This window comes from Mesoplodon mirus, assembly GCF_964341445.2.
Source record: "Mesoplodon mirus genome assembly, chromosome: 7".
Taxonomy (NCBI): Eukaryota; Metazoa; Chordata; class Mammalia; order Artiodactyla; family Ziphiidae; genus Mesoplodon; species Mesoplodon mirus.
In genome coordinates, this window is record NC_138983.1 from 88,112,367 (window position 1) to 88,137,396 (window position 25,030).

The window sequence follows — 25,030 nt, forward strand, 5'->3', positions numbered from 1 at the left end:
GGTTCATGGAAGAGGCAGTGTATGCTGTGAGCAAGGTTTCAACGTGTAGCAGGGTGAGTGAAAGGAACAAATGAAGACATATAGTCGTGATATCATGAGGCACAAACTAGAAATAAACAGCACTTGTCGGGGCTTCCCTGGTGGCGCAGTGGTTGGGAGTCCGCCTGCCGATGCAGGGGACGCGGGTTCGTGCCCCGGTCTGGGAAAATCCCACGTGCCTCTCGGAGCGGCTGGGCCCGTGAGCCATGGCCACTGAGCCTGCGCGTCCGGAGCCTGTGCTGCGCGGCGGGAGAGGCCACAGCGGTGAGAGGCCCGCGTACCGCAAAAAAAAAAAAAAAAAAAAAAAAAAAAAAAAAAAAAAAAAAAACAGCACTTGTTTTAGGCTGGTCATGAGGTAATTTAAGGGGATTAGTGAGAAACTAGATAAAGAGATATCTCTTTATATATTACTTATTAACAATACTTTTGAACACAAGTATTTAATTTAAAAAAAAGAACAATATAGGGATAGGAGATTAGGAGGTACAAACTATTATTATAAAATGAGCTATAAGGATATATTGCATAGCACAGAAAATATAGCCAATATTTTAGAATAACTATAAATGGAGTATAACCTTTAAACATTGTGAGTCACTATATTTTACACCTGTAACTTATATAATATTACACATCAACTCTACTTCAATTAAAAATGCTATTTTAGTGAATAAAACACTAAGCAGTAAAATTTTTAAAGAAGAACTTAGAAGAGAACTTAAAAATAAAGACATAAAGAGCAGGTTGAAACAGCACAGAAATCTGGCAATTAAGAGGCCATTGATAACTTTCAAAATAGCACTTTTTCTACCCATTCTCAGTGGAGGCAAAGCCTTATTAATCCTACTATTTCTTTTTCTGTTTTTCAAAATCTCAGGATAAGTCTATTTCAATTGTAGCTAATGGCAGTAATGCAGCACCAGAAAATGCCTTTTGTAAGGAGAAGCAACTTTGAATCCTAAATCGGTACTCAAGTCTTAAATTACTGATAACACTGACCACCCACCAGACTAAATGTTTTTTTTTTACGTGATTGGAAAGCAACAGATTGATTTCAATTCTATCTTGTCAAATCTACAAAAAAGTTCCCACAGTTCATTTAGCAACTAATAGCGTACATCCTTCTATTTGGTATTACTCCTCCTCCTTAACACCGGGCAATTAATTTTGCCTTTCTCTGGGAAACGTTTTTAACAAAGGAAATAGAGTCATAAATCAGTTTCGGATAGGAAATCATACAACTATTTCTACCTAGGGCTTTGAATTTAGAAACTTTCCTCAGAAATTGTTGAAATATAACAAAGTCCAAACTCAGAAATAACTTAAATTTAATTATCTTAGTTGCACTAAAATAACAAATTCTATTTTCTGTCTTGTTTTCTTTTTTCCCCAGAAGGCTTCTCCAACCCTAATCCATAACTTAATGCATTCATCTCACCTATAAAATCACTGGCAGGTGTGATGCCGGCTTTGGCGGCTCCAGTCCCCTAATCCTGACCCATTTCTTGCCAAAGAATTCAGTTTCTTCAGAAACCAAGTAACAGACATTTCAATTTCTAACCATCATTAGCGTATTTTCATGTACTAATACTCAACAAAAAAACACCTTTTAAAATTACAGAAATTTTTACTGTACTTAAGATCAATTGCACTAACCTGTATTTCATAAACCTTGGGCTACTTTCTTAAAAATGAATTATTATTTTAATATGTTTTTCACTTATTATTCAGAATAATTATTCATATAATTAAATATTTTACAATTAGGTAAGAAAGGTGGAAAATAGTTTTGCTATTCTTGTTCTTTGTTCTCTCTTCTACTTGGTGTGCCTGAGTCAAAATTTTAGAATATTGAAAATTTAATCTTTCAAACCCAAACCAAATTTAAAGGTAATAATAACAACCAGCCAAAACAATTTCGATCCAGAGCTTTGCATGGTCCGGGGAACAGTTCTCTGAGTGGGCCATTTGGAGTGGGATTTGCCCACCTGCCTCCACTCCTTCTGCCTCATATACTGAAGATAGAGACAAAGAAACCAACTCAAGTCTTTCCAAAGTTTATTTATAAATAGAGAATTTGTAATCAGAAAAACAATAACGATATATAATAGAAGTAACATGATTCTTCAGAACCAGTATCTTGTTCTAAAGCAATATTTAAAAAAGAAGGTAAGGGGCTTCCCTGGTGGCGTAGTGGTTGAGAGTCCGTCTGCCGATGCAGGGGACACGGGTTTGTGCCCCAGTCCGGGGAAATCCCACATGCCGCGGAGCGACTGGGCCCGTGAGCCATGGCCGCTGAGCCTGCGCGTCCGGAGCCTGTGCTCCGCAACGGGAGAGGACACAACAGGGAGAGGCCCGCATACCGAAAAAAAAAAAAAAAAAAAAACAAAAAACCTAAGAAGGTTAGCTATAAACCCTGGCCCTCTTTTTTATTGATCTCCTATTTTAATTTGTTAAAATAAAATCCATGGCCTTTTGAGTCAAACCGTCTCTTTAATTTCAGATTTAAAGATAACAAGCCTCTTTTTAAATGGAATATTGGCACACAGACACCACACAGTCTGGCTTATTACAACTGTTCTCTGTTGGTGAAGTGGCACATTTGCAATCCCCACCATAGCAATCTTCACCATTTCACAGAGTATCATTCAATTGTACATCCCTAGGTGAGCAACAAGAATGGGCACTTGAGCTCAGGAGCAAAGCGTTTGTGGGGAAATCCTAGGTCAGAACCCCTAAAAGGGGAGACTAACTTGAGGATGCCCAAATAACCTGAGGTTTACCTTGGCCACCTCCCCTGGCTTTCTGACTGCCTGGGGGAAAAGTCTCTCTGGAAACTCTTTTGAGGTTATTGGGGGAATCCTAGGACAAACACACTGCTTGCTTTTGCAGGAGGACTTGCCCCATACCCTACCCAGCTAGCTGTCTCACAACCTAGCTGGACTAAAAAACCTTCAAGAAAAACGGGATAGACTGACATTTGCATTTCTACTTCCACCTATTCTTATGCACAAAATATGTAGGTAGAGCCCTCTTTCTCACACCCCAATAGATTCTGCTGTCCTTGAAACCCATCTGGTAGCTGCAGTGACTACAATGAAGGGAGTTATCGGAAACCATATTGGTACTGGGCTTAAAGGATTTTTCATGCCATGCATTTTGGGGAAGGACACAGATAACAGTCCAAACGTGGTATAAGGCAATGCCCTTTCTGGGTCCTTGAAAAATCAGTCACGGAACACAGGTGGTGGACAGGAGCTGACAAGAGCTGGTTTGTTAATGAGCACAGCATCCCCGGCGGGGGGGGGGGGGAAATCAATGAAATGACTGACAAGAGAAGATGGTAAATGAAGGGAGAAGTGGGGACAAGTGCTGCTCAACCCAAGCTGAACTCCAGGAGGTAAATTTCTCCTCTAATTTGAGATTCTTTCTAAAGGTTCAGTATTGAAGTGGATGTTTGACGTTGAAATGTGCAGACCCATTCTGATAACTGGAAAGGGAGGAGGCTGAGGAACGCAAAAGGAGAAGGAAGATTTCCGATTACTTCTCCAGGCTGCTGACAAGAACCTGCTGCTCGCAAACCACAAATTAACCAAGCGAAGGTTGAAGGTAGCAACGTAAAAGTGCAACTCAAATTATTTTACATTCGGAATCCTCTTCAATATCTAAGCGAGTGTAGCACAGCAATGGTTGATTATCTTAAGATTACAGAGGCTGACCGCCTTCTTTGTTTGCCCAGTAACACCGCTCCTCCAATAATCTCAAGCACTTGGCTGATTAACATTTCAATTTCAGTTGTTGCTCCTTTTCCCATTGCAGAAGGCGGCAGGGATATTCCCCTTCTTCCCTCTGTATTACAAACCCCATTACTAACCAAGCAGAAAGCACCGCGCAGTGTGGCCGAGGCTAATAATAGCCGGGCTGCTTACCTTCTCCGGAGGGATCGAATCAGCGCATGTCCCCGGCGCCGGCTGCCCCGGGGCCGCAGTGCCGCCGCGCCGGGTCTGTGTGTGGTCACCTCGGCCGGCCCCCACCCCACCTGCCAGCTGCAGCACCTGCTCCCGGCGCTGAGCTCCGGCCGCCGGAAGTCATACCCCGCCCCTGGCCGGATCGCCACATTCCGCGCCAGCCGCGGGGGGAGAGGGGCCTCTCCCGGCACCGGCTCCTGGAAACTGCGCTCAACGATCGCTACCCTTCCCGGTTGTAGGGTTATTTTCTAGGAATGCTTTTACAGAAGAAGCGTCGCCGGCTGGTGGACCGAGAGAGAAGAGCCAGAGTGACTTTCCCTGCAGAGCGTCTTTCCTCTGAGCGCTCCCCTGTCACTCCCACGGCATGGACGGCTCCATTCCGCTGTGTGGGTTTTCCACCCTCTTCATCTTCCTTATCTGTATTGTTCATTTCGCTGAATTTCAGAGTGGGATTAGCTCTTAAGATATCATTCAAACACTCCGAAAATATTTTAAATTGGCGACTAGTTTTTCTAAGCCCCTTGTAGCCGAGCTCCACTCCCCCCCCACACACACACAGTTACTCGCACGTACACACCCAGCCAAACCACTCACAATTAGGAAAGCTGGGACCTCTCGCCCTCTTGCTTACGTAATGGAACAGGAAACTCCCAAAGGAGTGGGGAAGTAGGACCGGCTAGCGAAAGCACTCGAGGAAAGAGAGAGGGGTCGCCCCAAGATTTTGTTGCTGTTTAGTGGTGTCCTTAGTGGACAGATGTTCCCCCTCTAACCCCCTGGCCTCGCCCCAAGTGGAATGGCTGGTCTGGTGACAGCTGTAACATTTGAAAACAAAGAAGCTGAAGCCACATTAACAGATGGCTGCATCTCTTTCTTTCCCGAAGGATTGATCAGAATTGGCTTTAAGAATCATATTAGCATATACGTATATAATAAGCCCTTTCCTTCTCTCTTTAAATTGGCACCAGCTATTAACAGGTTTCTCTCTCTCTCTCATCTTCCTCCCTCCCTCCTTCCCTCCCTCCCTCTCCTAAGCTGACCAGATCATCAGTTTCCGGATTTAAGGGGGAAAAAAGGCCAAGGATGTGCTCTCTTTACAGCTGAACCAGGGTTTATTTTCCCAGTGTTGAGCCATTCCCAAGTAGAGAGGCTCTTTGACACTAGGGTTCTCTGTGAGTGAACTTCTCACATTCAGCTTGCTTTTGGAATTGCCCATCACTAGGTCCAGGCCAGTTTTATCCTTGGATTTGTCCAGCAACCTAAACAGTATAATTGCACAAGGCCAAGGCAGTACTTTTACTCTAGGAAGCCTTCCCAACTCTCTGTTTAGCAGTTCCAAAATTAGGAGGTAGTGTAGCAAATAGTTTCAACAAGGCTCAGTAAGAATTCTTGACCCTAGAATGCGGGCTTTTTAAAAGCTGGAACAACCTAATTCATCTCTCTGTGTTTCACTTTCATAAAATTAGACCTCACCAAAGAGCAGGAGATTCTTAATATGTATCAAAGTGTATGTGGAATCTGGATGGGAATATTACATCTTTAATTTCACTAACCTCTAACTGCAATTTAGTATTTAGCATGTCCTTTAAATCTAAATGCAGACAACAAACCACAATAATATTAGGAGTACCTGTGCCTATATCCCCAGCAGATATCACAGACAATTTCCTAAGGCAGTTTTATAGATATCTCAAAGTATCACTACTCTGATGTCACAATCAAATCATTACCTTTTTTGTTTTATCTAATAGACTATATCTATTTTAGAATGGTTTTAGATATACAGAAAAATTAAGGGGATAATACAGAGTTCTTATATATCTCATTCCCAATTTCCTCTATTATTGACACCGTACACTAGTGTGGTACCTTTTTTACAATTAATGAGCCAATATTAATAAAATAATATTAACCAGAGTCTGTACTTTATTCAGATTTCCTTGGCTTTTGCCTAGTGTCCTTAATTCCATTTCAGGCTTCCATCCAGGACACCACATTACATTTAGTTATCAAGCCCTCTTAGGCTCCTCTGGGCTGTGGTAGTTTCTCAGGCTTTTCTTGTTTTTGATAACCTTGACACTTTTTATTTATTTATTTATTTATTTATTTATGGCTGTGTTGGGTGTTCGTTGCTGCACGCGGGCTTTCTCTAGTTGCAGAGAGCGGGGGTTACTCTTTGTTGCAGTGCGCTGGCCTCTGATTGAAGTGGCCTCTCTCGTTGTGGAGCACGGGCTGTAGGCGCCTGGGCCTCCGTAGTTGCAGCACATGGGCTCAGTAGTTGTGGCTCACGGGTTTAGTTGCTCCCTGGCATGTGGGATCTTCCCAGGCCAGTGCTCGAACCCGTGTCCCCTGCATTGGCAGGTGGGCTCTCAACCACTGCGCCACCAGGGAAGCCCCAACCTTGACGGTTTTGAGGAGCAGTGATCAAGTGTTTTGTAGCATACCTCACTAATGTAAACTGTCCAATGCTTTTCTCATGGTAAGGCTGGGATTATGGTTTATTGGGAGGACAACCAGATAAAGTGCCTTTTTTATAACATCTTATCAAGGGTACATGCTATCAACGTGATTTGACTGTTGATGTTGACCTTGATAACCTGGCTGAGGTCGTGTCTCAGATTTCTCCACTGGAAAGTCACTCCTCCACCCCTTCCACACTACACTTGTTGGAAGGAAGTCACTATGTGAAGCACAAACCCAAAGAGTGGAGAGTTATGATCCACCTCCTTGAGGACAGAGTACGTACATAAAGTATTTGGAATTCTTCCACACAGAGTTGTCTATTTCCCCCCAAATATTAATTTATTCAATTATTGATATTTATTTATATCAGTATAGACTCGTGGATATCTATTTTATCCTTTGGGTTATAATCCAATACTACTTTATTTTGTTGTTTGAACTGTTCCAGCTTTGGCCATTGGGGGCTTTTGCTTTTGGCGCCTGTGCTCCTTTGACATACTCCCTTTGGGGTGTGTGAGTTTGTGTGTGTCTGTGTATCTGTGTGTATATGTGTTTAGCATGCATGTGTGTGTGTGTGTTTAACACTTCCTGAGTTTCTGGTACCACAAGGTGCTCCAGGCTCATTTTGTGTATTTCCTGCCCCAGTCCTAGAATCAGTCATTTCTCTGAGGAGCCCTGATTCCTTCTATTGGAGAGTAGTAACAGAAACCAAGAGCTGGGCTCTAGATGTGCTGTTGCTAATGGGGTATTATTTGATTAGGCTCTCTTAACTGAGAGAACAAAGAAATAGATACGTATAGTAACCCATGTATATACACATATCAGTAAACATTTCTATATATAACTATCTATATCTACATTGAGCTGAGTGTATACTGATGTCTGCAACTATAATCCATTAATGCTGAGATTAGTTTAGCTTTCTCCTCGTTTATCTGTAAATTCATACTTCAATATTAAGAAATGTGGCTACCACCATCCACCATCTATTTATTTAATTGTTCAATTTCAGTACACATGTATCAGAATTGTTAACCCATCACCCCAACATCACTATTTTTAAGTATAGTAGTTAGTAGAGTCTCTGTTATAGCTTGCTGTTTAATGAGTTTAAATACCCATTCGTTTCTATATCACAAATTTGCTTTTTAAAATATTCTAATGACTGCATTTAAAACATAGTAACTAGTTTCTTTTGAGATTCTATGTATTATATTTTATGAATTTAAAAGTGTTATTTTAAGACTATTTAAATGGGCTACTCCATATTGTCAAAGGGATCCACAGTAAAAAGAAGGTTAGGATCTCAACCTCACAAAGATTATTGTCAGTTTATAAGGAGATGATATGAAATTGTCTGGTGCAAATGTTGGGAGCTCATGCTTGATAGGTGTTAGCTTTGTCCACTTGGGCAGGCTTCTTTCTCCTTTAAAGTTCTAAATACCTTGGAAGAGAGAACATGCTAAACCTTATGGTTAATAATTTATAATGTAGTGGAAGGATTTGCTAGGTATCAGTGTTGGAGGTAAAGGTCCATATAAGGTTGACAGAGGATGAGAAGAAGACAAGGATGACCCTGAAGGTCAGGGGTTTTGTAGTTGAACAGACTGGGGATTGGATCCTTCCATTCACAGCCTGACTTTGTCTCATTTTTGAAATAAGGAGAACAATGGCTATTACATAGGCTTGTCCTTAAGAGTGAAAGTAGATGTTTAATCTTTTCTTTCAATTTGTTTGAGACAGTGGGGATTAAGTGTGGCGATTTGGGACAGTTACATAACATATTGGATTGTCCTTCCTTGTATAGTTTTCACTCTGTGAAGCCAGACTCACTGGAGGTATAGATAGTTTCTCATGATAATTCAGGCTCCTTCATCCATGAAAGTACTCTTGCCAGGTGCTTTTTACTCATAGAAGACAATCAATGTTGATGGTGCTTGGGATAAAACAAAAATTAAAGATATTAAATGGCAGGAATTAACTGCTTCAGATGCTATACCATGGCGAGAGACATAGGGGAAAGAGAAAGAAAAGAAATGAAATGAGAAATGTCTTACGTCAACATGTATGGTTTGAATCTATCTGCTTGGAACTTGACATACACCAGTATGCCAGATAATTTAATTTAATGAATAGTGGCTAGGGTGAGGTGAAATAGATCAGTTTTTTAATCTATGACTTTTCATTGAAGAACCCTTTTTTAAAAAACAATCTTCGGATCATGACTTTGAGGTCTGCAGTAATTCCTTTCTGATATTCTGGAATTACAGATCAAATGGCCTCATGATATCATGCGTCTCCGCAAAGGACAATATGAAAACCTGAGCCAGAGGCCCTGGGTGCCTGAAGCTGTCAGCATTAGAACCACTCCTTTGGTTTAAGGAGTCCTTCCAGAAAGGACTCATTTAAATGCAAATATACTATCAAGAGGGGTAACCATGTATCCAGTATCTGATTAGCAGCCATTAACAATTTAGCAGAGATTAGCTTCTCAGATTTATTATGGAGAGGAGTTGTCAGGGAGATTTGGCCCAGGCATCTGTCATCCACTGACTGCCAGGTCTCCTGCCCTCTTCACTACATAGGGATCTGCCTAAAGCTGGGAATTTAGTTTACTAGGAAAGAATTGGGCACTCACCGCATGACAATCAATATTGTTTTACATAATTCTGACTTATGAGAAAGGGTAGGAGGAGAATTTCTATAATAATAGTACCTTTGTGTGTGTGTGTGTGTGTGTGTGTGTGTGTGTGTGTGTGTGTGTGTGGTAGCTGCTCAGCTTAGGTTGATTAATCATACTCTACAGAAATCTTAAAATTTTATGATAATCATCTACCCTTTCAATGAGGCCAGAAATTATATCATGTAAAATATGCACAAATGTAGTCTAGGGATGGCAAAGCTATAGTAATAGAAATAGAATTGCGTTCAAGTAATTATAGCTGGACTAAAAATTTCCTGCATTAATATGAAAGCACGGATACAAGAGTACAAGAAAATGATCATTCATATGAAGATTGATATTTCATATTGAATATCTGTAACAGAAATAGGAAAATGGAAGAAGGGAAATGACTACAAACAGAACAGTAACTGTTTCTTTAGACATCGCTAAGAATTCACCTTGTTTTTACTGGCAAGGAGTTCACATATAATACCAGACCTATATAATACAGGTAGTATTCTATAATTGGAAGCCTAGATTTAATTGAGAAATGTATGTGTACTTAAGTGAGATGCTTGGTAAATGGCATATGATACATTCAATAGTGTGGTGTAAGTAATTCTCAAATAAACCCTTTTAAAAATAAATCATCGGGCTTCCCTGGTGGCGCAGTGGTTGGGAGTCCGCCTGCCAATGCAGGGGACACGGGTTCGTGCCCCAGTCTAGGAGGATCCCACATGCCGCAGAGCGGCAAGGCCCGTGAGCCATGGCCGCTGGGCCTGTGCGTCCGGAGCCTGTGCTCCGCAACGGGAGAGGCCACAACAGTGAGAGGCCCGCGTACCGCAAAAAAAAAAAAATAAATAAATAAATAAATAAATAAATAAATCATCATGTAGAAGTCATGAAATAAAACAATGTACTTAGGCATTGCTCTTTAAATTTTTTAACCTTAAGTTTTTAAAGAATCTAAGAAAACCAAAAAATCCTTTCTGGAGAAAGGTATACTTTGAATAAAACTTTTGCATTGTAATGAATAGATTATTAAATAGTATTTATAAAGAATTATGTCTCTATAATTATTCATTTTTTAATAAAAATGAATATTCAACTTTTCAAATCAAATTTAAGCTTATAAGAAGAGGAAATTGAAATTTGATTAAAAAGTAAGTTTCAATGAACTGTGTTTGGTCATCAGGCAAGTGGATGTTCATCCATTCAGCAGATATTGATGGAGTGTCTAATATGTGCCGCTGTTCTAGGCACTAGAGCAGTAGGCTCTAGGAGTGAACAAATAAATCTCGTCTTTATGGATCTTATGTTCCAGTGGAAGGAGACCACCATAAATACATAAATATAGCATGTTAGTTAGTGGAAGGACCATGAAGGAGCAGCGTAATGATGCAAGGTTTAGGGCAAGTATATAGGGTGGTCAGGGAACATTTGAGCAGAGATTTGAAAGAAGTATGGGAGCAAACCGTATGAATACACTGAAAGAGAGGCTTGGTGTATGCAGGTGGGTGGGCTTATACTTTATGTGTTCCAAAGACTAGGAGGTTAGTTGGTTTGTAGTGAAATGATCAAAGGGGAAATTGTTAGAAGATAAGGTTAGAAAGCTAGGTTAGCGAAAAATCACTTAGGGTCTTTTAGGCGATGGTCAAGAGAGAACTTTAGAGGATTAAGAATTTGTTTTTGGACATACTAAATTTGTGATGGCATGTGTGGACATGTGAAGTAGACAACTGGATATACTAGTCTGAATTTCAGCAGCAAGAGATTATCATGGCTGTAGATGAAAATTGGTAAATCATCATGGTATTTAAAGTCTCTAGATTTAAAGATGAAATCACTTTATAAGTAGGCATAGGCAGAGAATACATGATGTTGAAGGACTGAGCCAGGAGACACTCCATCCTCTAGAGGATTCGGCAAAGGATATAAGAAGTGAGCAGGGAGATAAGACGAACTGTCTCATGAGCCAAGTGGTAGGTGTTAGAAGGAAGAGGGAGTTATTATTAATCCTACTGGTAGATTAAGATGAGAACTGATCACTTAATCTAGGACTTGGCAACATATAATAGATATCACTAATAACCTTAAGAAGAGTAGTTTCTGTGTAGTGGAGAGGACAAAAATAGGTAAGTGGGAGATAAGGAAATGAAACGTTAAGTAGAGCTGTGTTGTTTGAGTCGTTTTGCTCTAAAGAGGAGCAGAGCAATGGGGCAATGGTTAGAATTGGACATGGGAAGAGAGAAAGACTTTTTCCCTTTAAGAGGAGAGGTATTAGACCTTTGCATGCTAATGAAAGCATCTGGTAGAGAGCAAATAATGGAAGATACAGGGAAGAGGAGACACAGTAGAAGAGAAATCCCTGATTCGGCCAGAAGGGAGGTATCCAGTGCAGAGTAGAGGGTTCGGCCTTAGAACAGAGGACAAACATTTCTTCTGCCAAAGGAAGAAGGAAGGCAGCACACGTGGTTTCAGATAGATCCAGGTAGGATGGTAGACTTGGTGTTTGGAATTCACGGATATTCTATTTTGATCCCTCCTGTATTCTCAGTGAATTAGGAAGCAGCTGAGAATTTAGAGGAAGACATGTTATAGACGTAAAGAAAGAGGAGTTATGAAATTGTTCTCTAGGACAGAAGAGAATTGATTCAGCAATCAGTTTTCTAGTAAGTACTAAGAGTTCACATGGGGTAAAATGATTATGAATTTAAATGAGGCAAATTAGAAAGGCTGCTCATTTTTTTCTCCAGCCATGTTTAGTTGTTTGGCCCAGACGCTGAATTGGCATAAGTTCTATTTCACTAGGGCTGGCATTTTGCACTGCCAATATGACTAAGAGTGAGGGCCAAGGGACTTCACAGTGTCTCTGCAAAAGAGTGCTTCTAATGACAGACCATGGGCTCTAATCAGGGTAAGCAGAGAACTGAGGAATTACGCCTTGAGCGCTACACTTGATTTTAACTGCAGGTTGGAACACAAAACTGAAAATCTTGACTGATAATGGTATGGTAAGGGCAAACACAGATAGAACCTCCACATTTCACTCTGTTACACAGGAATTCTCCATGTTTCTTTCAGCTGAATTCCTGTCTCTCATTTCTTGATCCTTAATTCAGTGACATTATCTGAGGGGAGGTATGCATTTTTGATAAAGTCTTTCAGAAATGCATTTTACAAGACTACTTTTAATTTTAAAGTTGTTAGACTAGAAATAAGTTTAACAGAACTTGCAATGTTTTCAAGTGCTTTTCTTTTCTCTAAAGAGACATTTGTTTGACTATTACACCGAATACCATCCTTCAGGTGTTCTTCCTCTGGCATTGAAAATAGGAGTAAAATGTAACAATTAAACAAACATCTTATCTTCAAACAGATATGGATCACTGTTTTCTTTCTAATATGGGCCAAATCTTGCTATTGACACCATGTCCATTTTTTCCCCAGTGTAACTAGTTTTCCCTTCATTGTGTGTATGAGACATGTTTGCCCCCTCATGGATGAATCTGGAACTGTCACCGTGAACTTTTTCTTGTTTTTATAGGGAAAAATAGACTGAAAGTATAGATATTGTGGTCAATGGGAATTATTTTTGAAGGAAATGTTGAGGCTGACCAAAAGAGGTTGAAATCACTAGATGTTTAACCTTCAATTAGTTTCAGAACTTGGGATTATGTTAAGAACCACACTTTAAGTGAATCTGGAAGAAGATGATAGACAAAAAAGTTTAAATTTTGACATCCTTTTAAAATATGAGAACACAGAATTGTGAAGAAAGCTAGTCTCACTCTTATTTAAATATTAAAATGCTTAATGTTTGTAACTTAACTCAGAAGGATGAGATGGCTTTTCTTCAATTAGTTTAAGATTATATAAATATAAATGAAGGAAAACCTGCCATTGATTAATCTTCACTTGCTACATATAGAATTATACAAGTTATGAGAAAGTCCATTCTTAGGACTGTGGGAACAACAATGAATCTGACTTTCCCTTAAGTGTTTTCCCTAACATTCTAGAAAAAATAACTTCAATGTGCCGATTTAGACATTTATGACTTATTTGCTTGTCACTGTTTCCGTTTCTAGGAATAAGACCCAGTTTCTTTCCTCAAAAGAGTTGCAAGTTGATATAGAGCCAAAAATTGCAATCAAGTGTAATCAATTCCACTGCAGAAGTTTGTACTTGATATAAATTAATAGAAGTGCAAGCAATGTATTTGAAGTTCATTCTAGAGGAGTAGTTCAGAATAGCTTCATAGAGGAGAAGACCTGAGCTATCTTGGGAGATGTTTAAACAGATGAGGCGTGGAGCCGGAGTTGGGAAGGCAAAGGCAGTGTAGCCTTAGAGTGCAAATGTTCACAGACATGATCTTGTGGCTTATTCACCATTCTTACCGACCTAAGAAGGACACCTGCTGGTAGCTTCATCATCATCATCATCACCATCATGTTAATAAAGAATGGATATTTTTGTCAGGTAGTCAAACAAGCTCTTTACATGTAGCACCTAGATGTTTTCTACGATCCACCTTATGAGTTCAATCATTGTAATTATTCTCATTTTTCACATACAAAAATGAAGACTCAGAGAGATTAAGTAATTTGTTCAAATCTTGGTGTGTGCCCTTTCAACTCCATGCTCTGTACCTCTGTGCTTAACAGGCTAGGATGATTTGCCCATATTAAGGGCTCAGATATTGGTTGATAAGTATAATAATCTCATAAAAGGTAAAGTGAAGTAATCTGCTTTGATGTTTATGATGCAGTTTGGTGAATGCACTTAAGTGCCAATAGATGAATAATAAAAGTTAGAAACACACAAAACATAGAGAATAAAAATTCATATATGTATGTCTGTTGGGAACAAAAAATCCTCTTGAATGTCTAACTTCTTAGTAAATATCAGGATATCACATACACATCATTAGGCAGCATCAATGGAGTATCCTCTGTACCCTGCAAGAGGGCACTGTTACAGATGCACAGAAAGAAAATTCATATTTCCTGCACATTATAAATAAGGACATACTATGATCACTCTTTAAGAATAAAGTAATTTGAATTTTTAACATTTCCTTATCAATTGGTGTATATGAATCATGTTAGGTGAAGAATTATTGGTTGATTGGACATTTTATGTTTTAATTCTTTTCAGAAAACAGTAAACAAATCCCTTTAGGATCAAAATATCACATTCAGCAAATGAGCTATTATACTGAAGAAAGTGATGAATTCAGTAAAGTGTCTGCAATCTAAAATATTGTTATAGAAGAAGTAATTGAAGGAACTGGGAATAGATGACATGAAGCAAGACCAGGAGAGAAGTAGGTGGTCGCTCTAAACTATTTTAGGAGTTGTCCTATGAAAAAGGGTTTAGACTGTCCCACACTGAAGATTTTAGACCAAGTAGACAGGTTTAGGTTGATAAAAGGATGAATATTTTGACAAGTAGAACCTTTCAACTCTAAAATGGACCGACTGCATTTTAAACTCAAGAACTCCCTGTTACTGAAGTGCTTTAACAGAGGTTGAAGTTAAGCAGTTGGAAAAGGAAGAGCCTTTACAGTGAGAAAATTCTATGATTCTATGGTTTTCAACTCATAAATTTGTGTAGTTCATCCATTTTATTCATTGTATACACTTAAGTATATTGTTCCTTGAAATGGCCAAAGTTGTTTCCTGTGCCACACACTATGAATGCTAGGGTTGGTCCTGTGTAAATCTTACCCCCATTGAATTAGTATTGACCCTAAACAAGCAGCTTTCTTCCATAAGGAAACAAGAAAAGAGGTTCAGAAATGTCCAAACTAAGTTTCTATAAAACGGTGTTATCAAATCTTATTTATCAAAAAACTTCAAACAGGGGCTTCCCTGGTGGCGCAGTGGTTGAAAGTCCACCTGCCGATGCAGGGGACACGGGTTCGTGCCCTGGTCCAGGAAGGTCCCACATGCCGGGTAGCGGCTAGGCCCGTGAGCCATGGCCGCTGAGCCTGCACGTCCGGAGCTTGTGCTCCACAACGGAAGAGGCCACAACAGTGAGAGGCCCGCGTACCGCAAAAAAAAAAAAAAAAAAAAAAAAAAAGGGAAGATGCAGACCTGTATGCTTCAGGATTTTCTCACCAAAACCCCACACAATTTCTTTACTATTCCAGCCAAGTATGGCCTAGCCCTACCCTCATCCCTGTTTTTCTTGGTTTAGTAATAAAGAAAGAGATGGAAATAAAGAAGAGATATTAGGTAGAAAGATATAAAATAGTGGGGAAAATAATATAAGTGAAGTCATGTACCACCACCATTTACTAGAAGTGAACTTTCAGCACCAACATTAATATTTTTTCCTGTTATATCTGTAAATGATAATAACTAATATGTGCATAACAATTTTCAATTTAATCAAATCTTATTTTTATAACTAACTACTTCGCAACAAGTAACACGCTAAGGCAACATCAATAGATGAAAAAAGGTAGTCCCTGGCCCCAAGGAATGTTGCCCAGGAGAACACAGATATATGTAAAAAATACAATCACAATACAGTGTAGCGAGTGCAACAACCAGGAATGAAGAAGTGCAAGGGTAGCAAAAAGGAGCGTGTGATCACAACACTAAAAAGAAGACTGCACAAAAGACATAATATGTAAACTGAGGTTTGAAAAATGAAGTGGGTTGCCCAGGTACCCCATAGGGAGAAAGGAATTCTTGGAGGAGGGAAAAGCATAAATGAAGACAGTGAATTGTTCATATAATCCAGAAGTGAAGTAGGCAATGGTAGGAGAAATGATTGGACACAGGCGTCATGAATACTTGCAGGTCTGCATTTTAGCAAGTCCATTCTAAAGGAAACTTTGAGGATCAACTCGGGGGTGGGGGGCCGCGGTGGGGACAGAACTAGTCATTCCTGCAAGAAACACTGGAACCAGTTTCTACCAACCCACCAATAGAACGACTTCAAAGGCAACATGGTATCACAGAAAGGGTTTGTTTTTTTGTTTGTTTGTTTTTAGTTCATTAGGCCTCACTTAAAATTCTGATTCCACAATGCGTTTGCTTTGGGATCTTGAACAACACTCATAACCTCTGCAAGTCTCAGTGTAGTAAGTTTATGTGATTACCTTCATCTGTAATATCTCTGCGATGCAATTTTAATGGAAACTCAAGTTCAGGTCAAAGGCAAGTTTCTCTGTAACTTCTCCTCCGAATTGATTCAAAAGCCGTCTCTCCCGTCCTCATTTGGCTTCTCTTATGGAATCTCATAAAAACTTCTAAGACCTCTTTGGGTTTTTGTTGTTGTTGTCTGTTTGTTTGTTTTTTAATTTAAGTATAGTTGATTTACAATGTTGTGTTACTTTCAGGTGTACAGCACAGTGATTCCTTTTTCACATTCTTTTCCCTTATAAGTTATTACAAAATATTGAGTAGAGTTCCCTGTGCCATAGAGGAGATCCTTGTTGTATCTATTCTACGCCTTCTTTGAATGACCACAGCACTTGTTGTCTGTATCAGTTTTATGTCTCTGGTTGCTTTGTGACTGAAAATGAAAAAGTTCTATTTGTTCATGTCCTGGCCCTTCCTTAAAAATCTGTTCATTTATGTATTTCATATTTATTGACTACATCTTAGACACCGTGTTAACTGCTGGTTCTAGATGTTAGTAAAATATAGACCTTCCTGCTCAAAAGGTCACAGTATTTGTGGGAAAACAAAAAAATGAACAACCTATGTCTCAAAGAGCTTTGTACTTCCCAAAGAGAACACACCTAGTAGGTACAATAAATACATGTATCATACATAAATGTATAAATAGTTAATGGGATTAAAAACTAGAGATAACTGCTTTTCGATTCTGAGGAAATGATGATTATATTTCACCAGGAGCTCAACACCACTCTGAGAATGAGGGCTTAACCCCCGTCCTCACTCACTGCATCGCTTTTCTGTATAAAAACACACAAGTCTGTACATACGCTCTAGAAAAAGGCTTATCTGGCATGAATTTCAGATAGCAAGAAGAAAACTTCAAGAGGTTCAGAGAAGCATCCGGAAGCTCACGTGATTATCTGGCACTAATACAACTTGCTTGACAGGAAAATAGAGCTGTAAATCTCACAAAATTAGATGATCTTTGAAGAATTTCAAAACCTCCTGCTATTAATTGGAAATCCTAGAAGAACCGCTTCTTTTAAAGCACACTGACAATATGCTTTACAGCTTAATATTCAGAAGCCTATGTTTTGGCTAAGTGAGCTTCAGGAAAGAAGGAAACTTGAGGTTCAGTTCCGTCTACTCTGGAACCTCTGGTCAAGACATCTACTTCTGTGCTCAGCCATCTTATCACCTGTAAAATGGAGGCAACGCTAAGAACACATAGTTACACAGATGCTGCACAGTTTCACGTGTCATTGTCCTCATTTGTTTCAGAAAAACCAGTAACATCGAAGCTACGACTGCAAAGAGTGCAGTGTTCCTTGGGGTCATCCAGTGCAGCTCTGTCAAAGGAAAGAAAAGGAAAGGGGCCTAGAATAACTATAATTTTCCCAAGAGGACACTATTATTTTATGGTAAATCTGAGTCAAGAACCCTGATCTCTTTGATGCCATTCCATTGTTCTTTCATTAGGTTGTGAACAACCCAGAGAAAGAAAGAGAAATAAAACTCCTATGTGCTGTGTCACTGGTACAGGACGTGACAAGATTGGAATTGGAGAACTACATATTAACAGGTATTTGGGAAATTCTTCAAACTAATTAAGATATATACCAGGTCCATAAAAAACAGTATGTTTTCTCAAGATGATTCTGTAGAATGAACAGAACTGGTAACTGAAGGTGTCTGTGTGCTGCAGTTCCAAACAGGATGGGTGAATGCTTGTTTTCTGGCACCTTGAAGACTCCACCCCAACATACACATTAAAATAAAATTAACATTTCACCTGGGTCGTATTTAATTCTGCATGTTCTTGTAAGTCAGCAAAATATTTCATATATCATTTAAGTTGTCACTCAGTTTTTTTTTTTTGTGGTACGTGGGCCTCTCAGTGTTGTGGCCTCTCCCGCTGTGGAGCACAGGCTCCGGACGTGCAGGCTTAGCGGCCATGGCTCACGGGCCTAGCCGCTCCGTGGCATGTGGGATCTTCCCGGACCGGGGCACGAACCCATGTCCCCTGCATCGGCAGGCGGACTGTCAACCACTGCGCCACCAGGGAAGCCCCTATCCATTCATCTCTTGATGACACTTAGGTTGCTTCCATATCTGGGTAATTGTAAATAATGACTCTCTGAACATTGGGGTGCATGTATCTTTTCAAATACATGTTTTTGAAAACACGTGTTTTTGTTTTTTTCGGATTTATACCCAGGAGTTGAGTTTCGAGGTCATATGGTAGTTCTATTTTTAGTTTTCTGAGAACCCTCCATACTGTTTTCCACAGTGGCTGTGCCAGTTTACATTCCTACCAACACTGTACCAGGGTTCCATTTTCTCTAAAAATTGTAAATTTTCTTCCTAGGTGTAATTGAGATGGTAGTTCAATAATAACATAAGATCAGGTGATGTCTAAAGAAATTTTAGAAAACCTGGATAAAGTAAGAAAACATCTGTTCGCTGGCATCTGAATGTTAGAGAGACACCAAGACATGTGGGCCAAGTTCTGGAGAGAAGGGAAACACAGACGCAAGCTTGACATTGGGTGCAGCTTTTCTCCTTGGGGCATTTGCGGATTCAAATCTTACAGCCTAGGAGCTGAAAAGTCAAGGAGTTCAAAAGACTCTAACCACAGAAGCTGCTGGCATCCCTTGACTTGTAGGTGCAGCACTCTAGTCCTGCCTCTGTGGTCACTGCCTCCGCCTCTTCTTTGTATATAATCTCCTCCTGTCTCTCACTTATAAGTACACTTACAGATGGCACTTAGGGCGAGGATAGTCTCAACTCAAAATCCTTATATCTGCAAAACTTTACCTTGTAAGGTAACATTCTCAGGTCCCAGGGATTAGAGCCTGAGATCTTTGGGGCCACCAGTCAGCCCACTGTAAGCCCTAAACGTCTTCTCTCCTGAGGAAGGTCTAGGCTGGGCAGAAACCCCGACAGACATCTACCAGAGGCCAGATTGAGAGCCCTTTTAGAAGGTCATTTCTCAGCTCATTTGGAACCTTGCTATTGCCCTTTTTTTTTTTTCTTTTCTTTTCGGTACGTGGGTCTCTCACTGTTGCGGCCTCTACCGCTGCGGAGCACAGGCTCTGGACGCACAGGCTCAGCAGCCATGGTTCACGGGCCCAGCCGCTCGGTGGCATGTGAGATCCTCCCGGACTGGAGCACGAACCCGTGTCCCCTGCACTGGCAGGCGGACTCTCAACCACTGCGCCACCAAGGAAGCCCTGCCCTTTCTTTTTTCCTCCTGTTTGTCCTCAACAGGGGGAAGCATTAAGAGTAAATGAGGGGCTTCCCTGGTGGTGCAGTGGTTAAGAATCCGCCTGCCAATGCAGGGGACACAGGCTCGAGCCCTGGTCCAGGAAGATCCCACATGCCGCGGAGCAACTAAGCCCGTGCGCCACAACTACTGAGCCTGCGTTCTTGAGCCTGCGAGCCACAACTACTGAAGCCTCCATGCCTAGAGCCTGTGCTCCGCAACAAGAGAAGGCCATGGAATGAGAAGCCCGCGCAATGCAACAAACAGTAGCCCCTGCTCGACACAACTAGAGAAAGCCTGGGCGCAGCAACGAAGACCCAATGCAGCCATAAATTTAAAAAAAATAATAATAATAATAATAAAATAAATGCATTAGCAGATTTTGGGTTTCCTCTCATCGTTAGTGTATTGCTTTCATTCCTAAGACGCTAAAAAATTGGAAACCACTCCACTTACCAGGAACACACTTTGCAACACGGATCCAGGGGAAGCTGTTTTCTTCCGTAGACACTTCATGACCCCGGTTTCCACAACAGCAGGCACTGCTGGCTCTGCCAAGTTGCTGGAGAAGGGCACCTTATCTGCAAAGTCACGAATCCAAATGGGCCCCCATTGGCAAGGGTGGAAGGAAGTTGTTTGGCTTAGCTTCTTGGGGGATCAGAAGATTGGGAGTTCTGGTGGGGGGACTGCAGGTACCTTGCTGTCCCTTGGTACAACGTCAGGGGAAAGAAAGGTCGCTGGTAGCTTCTCAGAGCTACCAGTTGGGGCTGTGCAGAGCGTCTTAGTAAATGCCATTTTGGTTGCAAATAACAGAAACTCAAACCGGCTGAAGCAAAAAAGGGGACATCTACGGGGAAGAAAAGATGGCTCCTGCCTGTCCAGACTCCTCAGCTTTGCTTGCCCGTTGATTCTCTAACCTTCCGCATTTCCTTTCAGTAAACTCCTTTTCTGTTTAAGTTAGCCACAGGAGATTTCTGTTGGTTGCAACCAGAGAATCTTGAGTGATACAAAAAGTCCTAGTGGAACCCAAGGGCAGGCATTAGAATGGGCCTTTCCAAGGAAAGAAACCAAGAACCAGAAAGTCATCAGGAATCAGGGCAACTTTCTGCATCAGTTGGAAAGCCTTCAGCTTTTTTTTTTTTTTTTTTCCTTCATGGAGCTCATAATCCATTCATTTATTCAATAAGCAATTATTGAGTGTCTACCCTGTGCCAGGCACCCTGCTAGGTCTTAGAGTTCCATACAGGTGTAAAATATGCCAAGATCCCTGCCCTCAAGTAGCTCACATTCTAGTGAAGATAAGACATGGAGCACATAGAGTATATTCACAACACAGAATAAGAAGAGCTATGCCATGGACACATATACACCAGCAAACATAAAATAGATAGCTAGTGGGAAGCAGCCGCACAGCACAGGGAGATCAGCTCGGCGCCCCGCGACCACCTAGAGGGGTGGGACAGGGAGGGCGGGAGGGAGGGAGACGCAAGAGGGAAGAGACATGGGAACACATGCACATGCATAACTGATTCACCCTGCCACAAAGCAGAAACCGACACACCATTGTAGAGCAACTACACTCCAACAAAGATGCAAAAAAGACGAACAAACAAAAAAAAACAAGAGCTATGCCAGAGGGATGAAGCATGACTGTCTTCATAGACCTAGAAAGCCCAGAGGCAATTATCCTGGTAGAGAGGGCCTGGGCAGAGAATCGCAGGTAGGTGAACCTGTGTGCACAGAGAACATGGTGTGTATGAGAAGCTGCAAGTTTGCAACATCCGTGGAGCAAAAGAGTTCTTGCAAAAGTAGTGGGAGACATGGCTGAAGAAATTGGTTGAGGATGAAGCATAAAAAACCCACTGAAGTGTGATCTTTTTCTCCTGAGGAGGCATGGGGGAGCCATGGAAGACTTTTAAGCTGTTTGAGGACATGGTCAATTCTCTGGGTTTCAGAAAAGTCCCTCTGGAGTCTGGGATGTGGTGAAAGCTGGGCTGGACCTTTCACCAGCGGGCATGCTCAGTCGCTCAGGAAAGGTTTTTGCTCTGCCTTGGGAAATTTTTCACGCCGCTCTGGCAGCGGAGCTCGCCCCGCCCACGGCTTCTCCTCACTGGATTGGTTGAACTCAGGGAGGCTACCAGGAGGCCCAGTTGACCTCCCAACTCCACACCCCCGCCCCCGCCCGTTAACGCTCTGGGCGCGCGCTGCCTTCAGCTTTAAATAACAGAAACCTGGATGTGGGTAGATGGTAAAAATTTGAAGCCCCTCCCAAATGAACTCTAGCCATGTGGCTTGCTTTGTCTGATGAGATGTTGGCAAACACATGGCAGGTGGAGACTTGAAAAGTGTGCTTTGGGGCTTTCTCTCTCCTCTTGCTCTTGGAAACCTGTACCCACCACACGTGGCCTGGTCTGGCCTGCTGGGTGATGAGGGACCACACCAGGCAGAATCCGACGTCCCAGCTGAGGCCTTTCTAGACCAGGGTTTCTCATTCTCGGTACTATTGACATATTGGATCAAATAAGTCTTGGTTGTGGGCAGCTGTTCTGTGCACTGCAGGGTGTTTAGCAGCATCCCTGGCCTCTACCCCTAGATGATAGGATCACCCCCACCCCAGTTTAACAACCAAAGTGTGTCCAGACATTGCCAAATGCCCCCTGGGTGGCAAAATCGCCCCCAGTTGAGAACCACTGTCCTAACCCAGCTTGCCTGGCAATGACCAGGCAGGCATGTACACGAAGCCACCCTAAACTAGCCCCAGCCAAACCAACCAGACCAGTACAAGTGGCCAGCTTGACGCCTGGAATCATGAGAACTAATACTCGCCATTTTAAGTCACTAACGTTTGAGTGGTTTCCTCCACAGCACAAACAGGTACATCTGACTACAGTGGCTGAAACTGATAGGATTGATTTATTTCTACAACAGGATGTACAGAGGTAGGCAGTTCAGGTACAGTGCAGAGCACAGTGATGCCACTAGGCTCCCACCCAGGCTTTTCATGTCTTTCCACTCCACTGTCCTTTGAGGTGGGCTTTGGTCTCTGGCTTGTTACCTGGTGATCCCCAACATGGCTGTTCCAGCTCCAAGACCGAGCTCCAGGAGAGGAAAAGGAGACAAGGCAAGGGGACAAAGAGAAAAACTTTCTCCTAGCAAAGCCTTGCCTTTAATTCCAGAAGGGAAGCCCTGCCCAGGGCCTTCACCTGCATGTCACTGGCCAGAACTGAACAACACAGCCAGGTCTAGCTGCAAGGGAGGCTGGGAAATGAGGGCATTTCGCGTGCTGCTTATACAGTAGAGGGAGGCAATGACTAAGGGGCTTGTAGTGTCTGCTGCACTGTCTCTCTGGGGGTCGTCTTGGTTTCTTCTTCTTTTTTTTTTTGCCACACGGTGTGGCTTATGGGATCCTAGCTCCCTGATCAGGGATTGAGTCCAGGTCCTTGGCAGTGAAAGCGCAGGGTGGACTGCCAGGGAATTCCCTGGGTCTTGGTTTCTTGTCTCTACCTGTTGCTTATCTATCCTGGCCATCTCTTTCTAAGACTGGCTTTGTTTCTCCAAACACAGTGGGAGAAATGGCCACCCCAGCTGGGAACTGCATCAAGACTTTCAGCTCCGGGCCATTAATGACCTGTGTGGTAACTCCGTGTCCCACTTCCAAATATCAAGGGCACAGGTGCTGATTGGCCCAGCTTGGGTTAGAAGAGAAACCTGATTGGTCTGGCTTGGGTAGACTATCTACTGATCAGCCAGTCAGGTGTGGCCAAGAGAGCAGCAGTAGGTAGGGTAAACCTGGTTGGGGAATGTGCATTCTCAGAGAAAGCGGTGTGTGGCTGAGGAGACACCTAAAGAACCATCTAGTTCAAGGAGTGAAGAAAGGACATTGCCATTGTGGGTTGCAATGTTGATATGATAAAGATTAACACGTCCTTTGAAAGACCTCAAATACAGTGGAGTCACATAGGCATTACATTTAACTTATGCAAATTCAAATATTTGTATTCAACCAAAGTATTTTTTTCCCCACACAATTTGGCTTCCAAACATGAGCCAGCTACTTAACTACTGCCTGACCAAGTGATCTTTTCTGGTGCTGGAGATTGCTGTTTTGGATTTTGGGGATATGGTACAGTATAAGTAATATGTTCTTTATGGAAAACTGCTGGGATTTTCAAGATTATTTTTAAGGTCAGGTGATGCTCCCCCTTCTCACTGTGTAAGAAGTACCTTTAGTGGAAGATCATGCCAATCATTTTTCCCATTTCCTTCTAGTTTTAATCAGTATAAAGAATGCATTTGGTTTTAAAATATCAAAATACTTTTATTGTGCCTTTTTAAAAATAAAAAATAAATGATATTCATGGCTTCTGGCTCTTCCTCCTGTTTTGTTTGGTGGTCTCTGGCCATACAAGAAAGGCAGGGAGAGAACAGATGGCTGGAGAGAAGGCAAAAATGAGGGTCTCTTCAAACACCACGGGAAAGGGGTGTGTCCACCTGGGCAGTGTGTGTTCTTTGATGACTGGGTACTTGGTCTGTCCTGATGGCCTGGGACTTGACCTACTGGGCTGTCTTGGTGCGGCAGAATGGGCAGCGTGAGACGGAGTTAGAAACCTGGGTTCCAGACCCAATTCTTGAATTTACTAGCTGTGTGACTTTAGGCGGGCCATTTAACCTCTCTGGGCCTCAGCTTCCTCATTTGTAAAATGGGGAACATAATGCTATTTACCTCCCAGGGCTTGAGAGAGGATTAGACGAGAAGTGTTTTGAACACTGCAGAGCGCCCTATAAACATGACTCACTGTTATGGAAGCGATAAAACTGGTTGCTGTTCACACTTATTATAATCAATTCAGATATAAATGCACTATACCATGGCCCCAACAGCCCTGAGGTTACCATTCTGTCCTGTGGCCCCAGTACACGCCCTGGGTTTTCTCCACTGCGGGCTTCTCAGAGCTCCTTGGAGGTGTGACATTTGGGTTTGTCACTACCCAAACACATAATTGCATCTACCAGGCCTAGGAGTCTGAATTTCAAACTTATTCTTCATATGCCTGCGTATATTTACATTCATAATATCTGTGAAAAGAACCCCTCTCCTCACACACTCCAAAATACAGTATTGTGCAAAATACCAGTCTAGGAAGCAACACACTAGGGTAGCAACCTTTAATGTCCTAACAAAGCATCTTAGTAGTTTCACGCAGAAGAGTTACACTGACTCACGGAGGATCACGCGAGGCCCAGCGGGACGACGTTTCTAGTTCCTTCCACCAGGTTTAGAAAACAGAAGGCTCTGGCTGGATTTGCTGGACATTTCTCTCTTCAGCATCTCCCTTCCTTGGTCCATCTTTGGGGTGCCTTTTCTGGCTCCAACCTACAACAAGCAAGAGCAACAAATGCCCAAACTCTATAATTGTAGGGAGATCCCCAAATATTTCTCAAATGGCATTTTTTTTTTACTCAAAATAAAATCTTTGTTGTAAAAAATATT

General features: G+C 41.8%; 2 protein-coding genes across 3 annotated transcripts in view; both read right to left on the reverse strand.

Moving 5' to 3' along the window:
- Positions 1-25,030, reverse strand: part of LOC309807668 (interferon regulatory factor 6-like) — a 490,462-nt gene that overhangs the window by 187,462 nt on the left and 277,970 nt on the right. The gene's annotated exons all lie outside the window — the stretch shown is intronic.
- Positions 24,797-25,030, reverse strand: part of LOC309808037 (forkhead-associated domain-containing protein 1-like) — a gene marked incomplete at both ends in the record, with an annotated part of 85,275 nt that continues 85,041 nt past the window's right edge. Inside the window, one exon of the mRNA XM_082628049.1 lies at positions 24,797-24,913. Coding sequence (XP_082484175.1) covers positions 24,797-24,913 — 117 coding nt within the window. The remainder of the gene's footprint in view (positions 24,914-25,030) is intronic.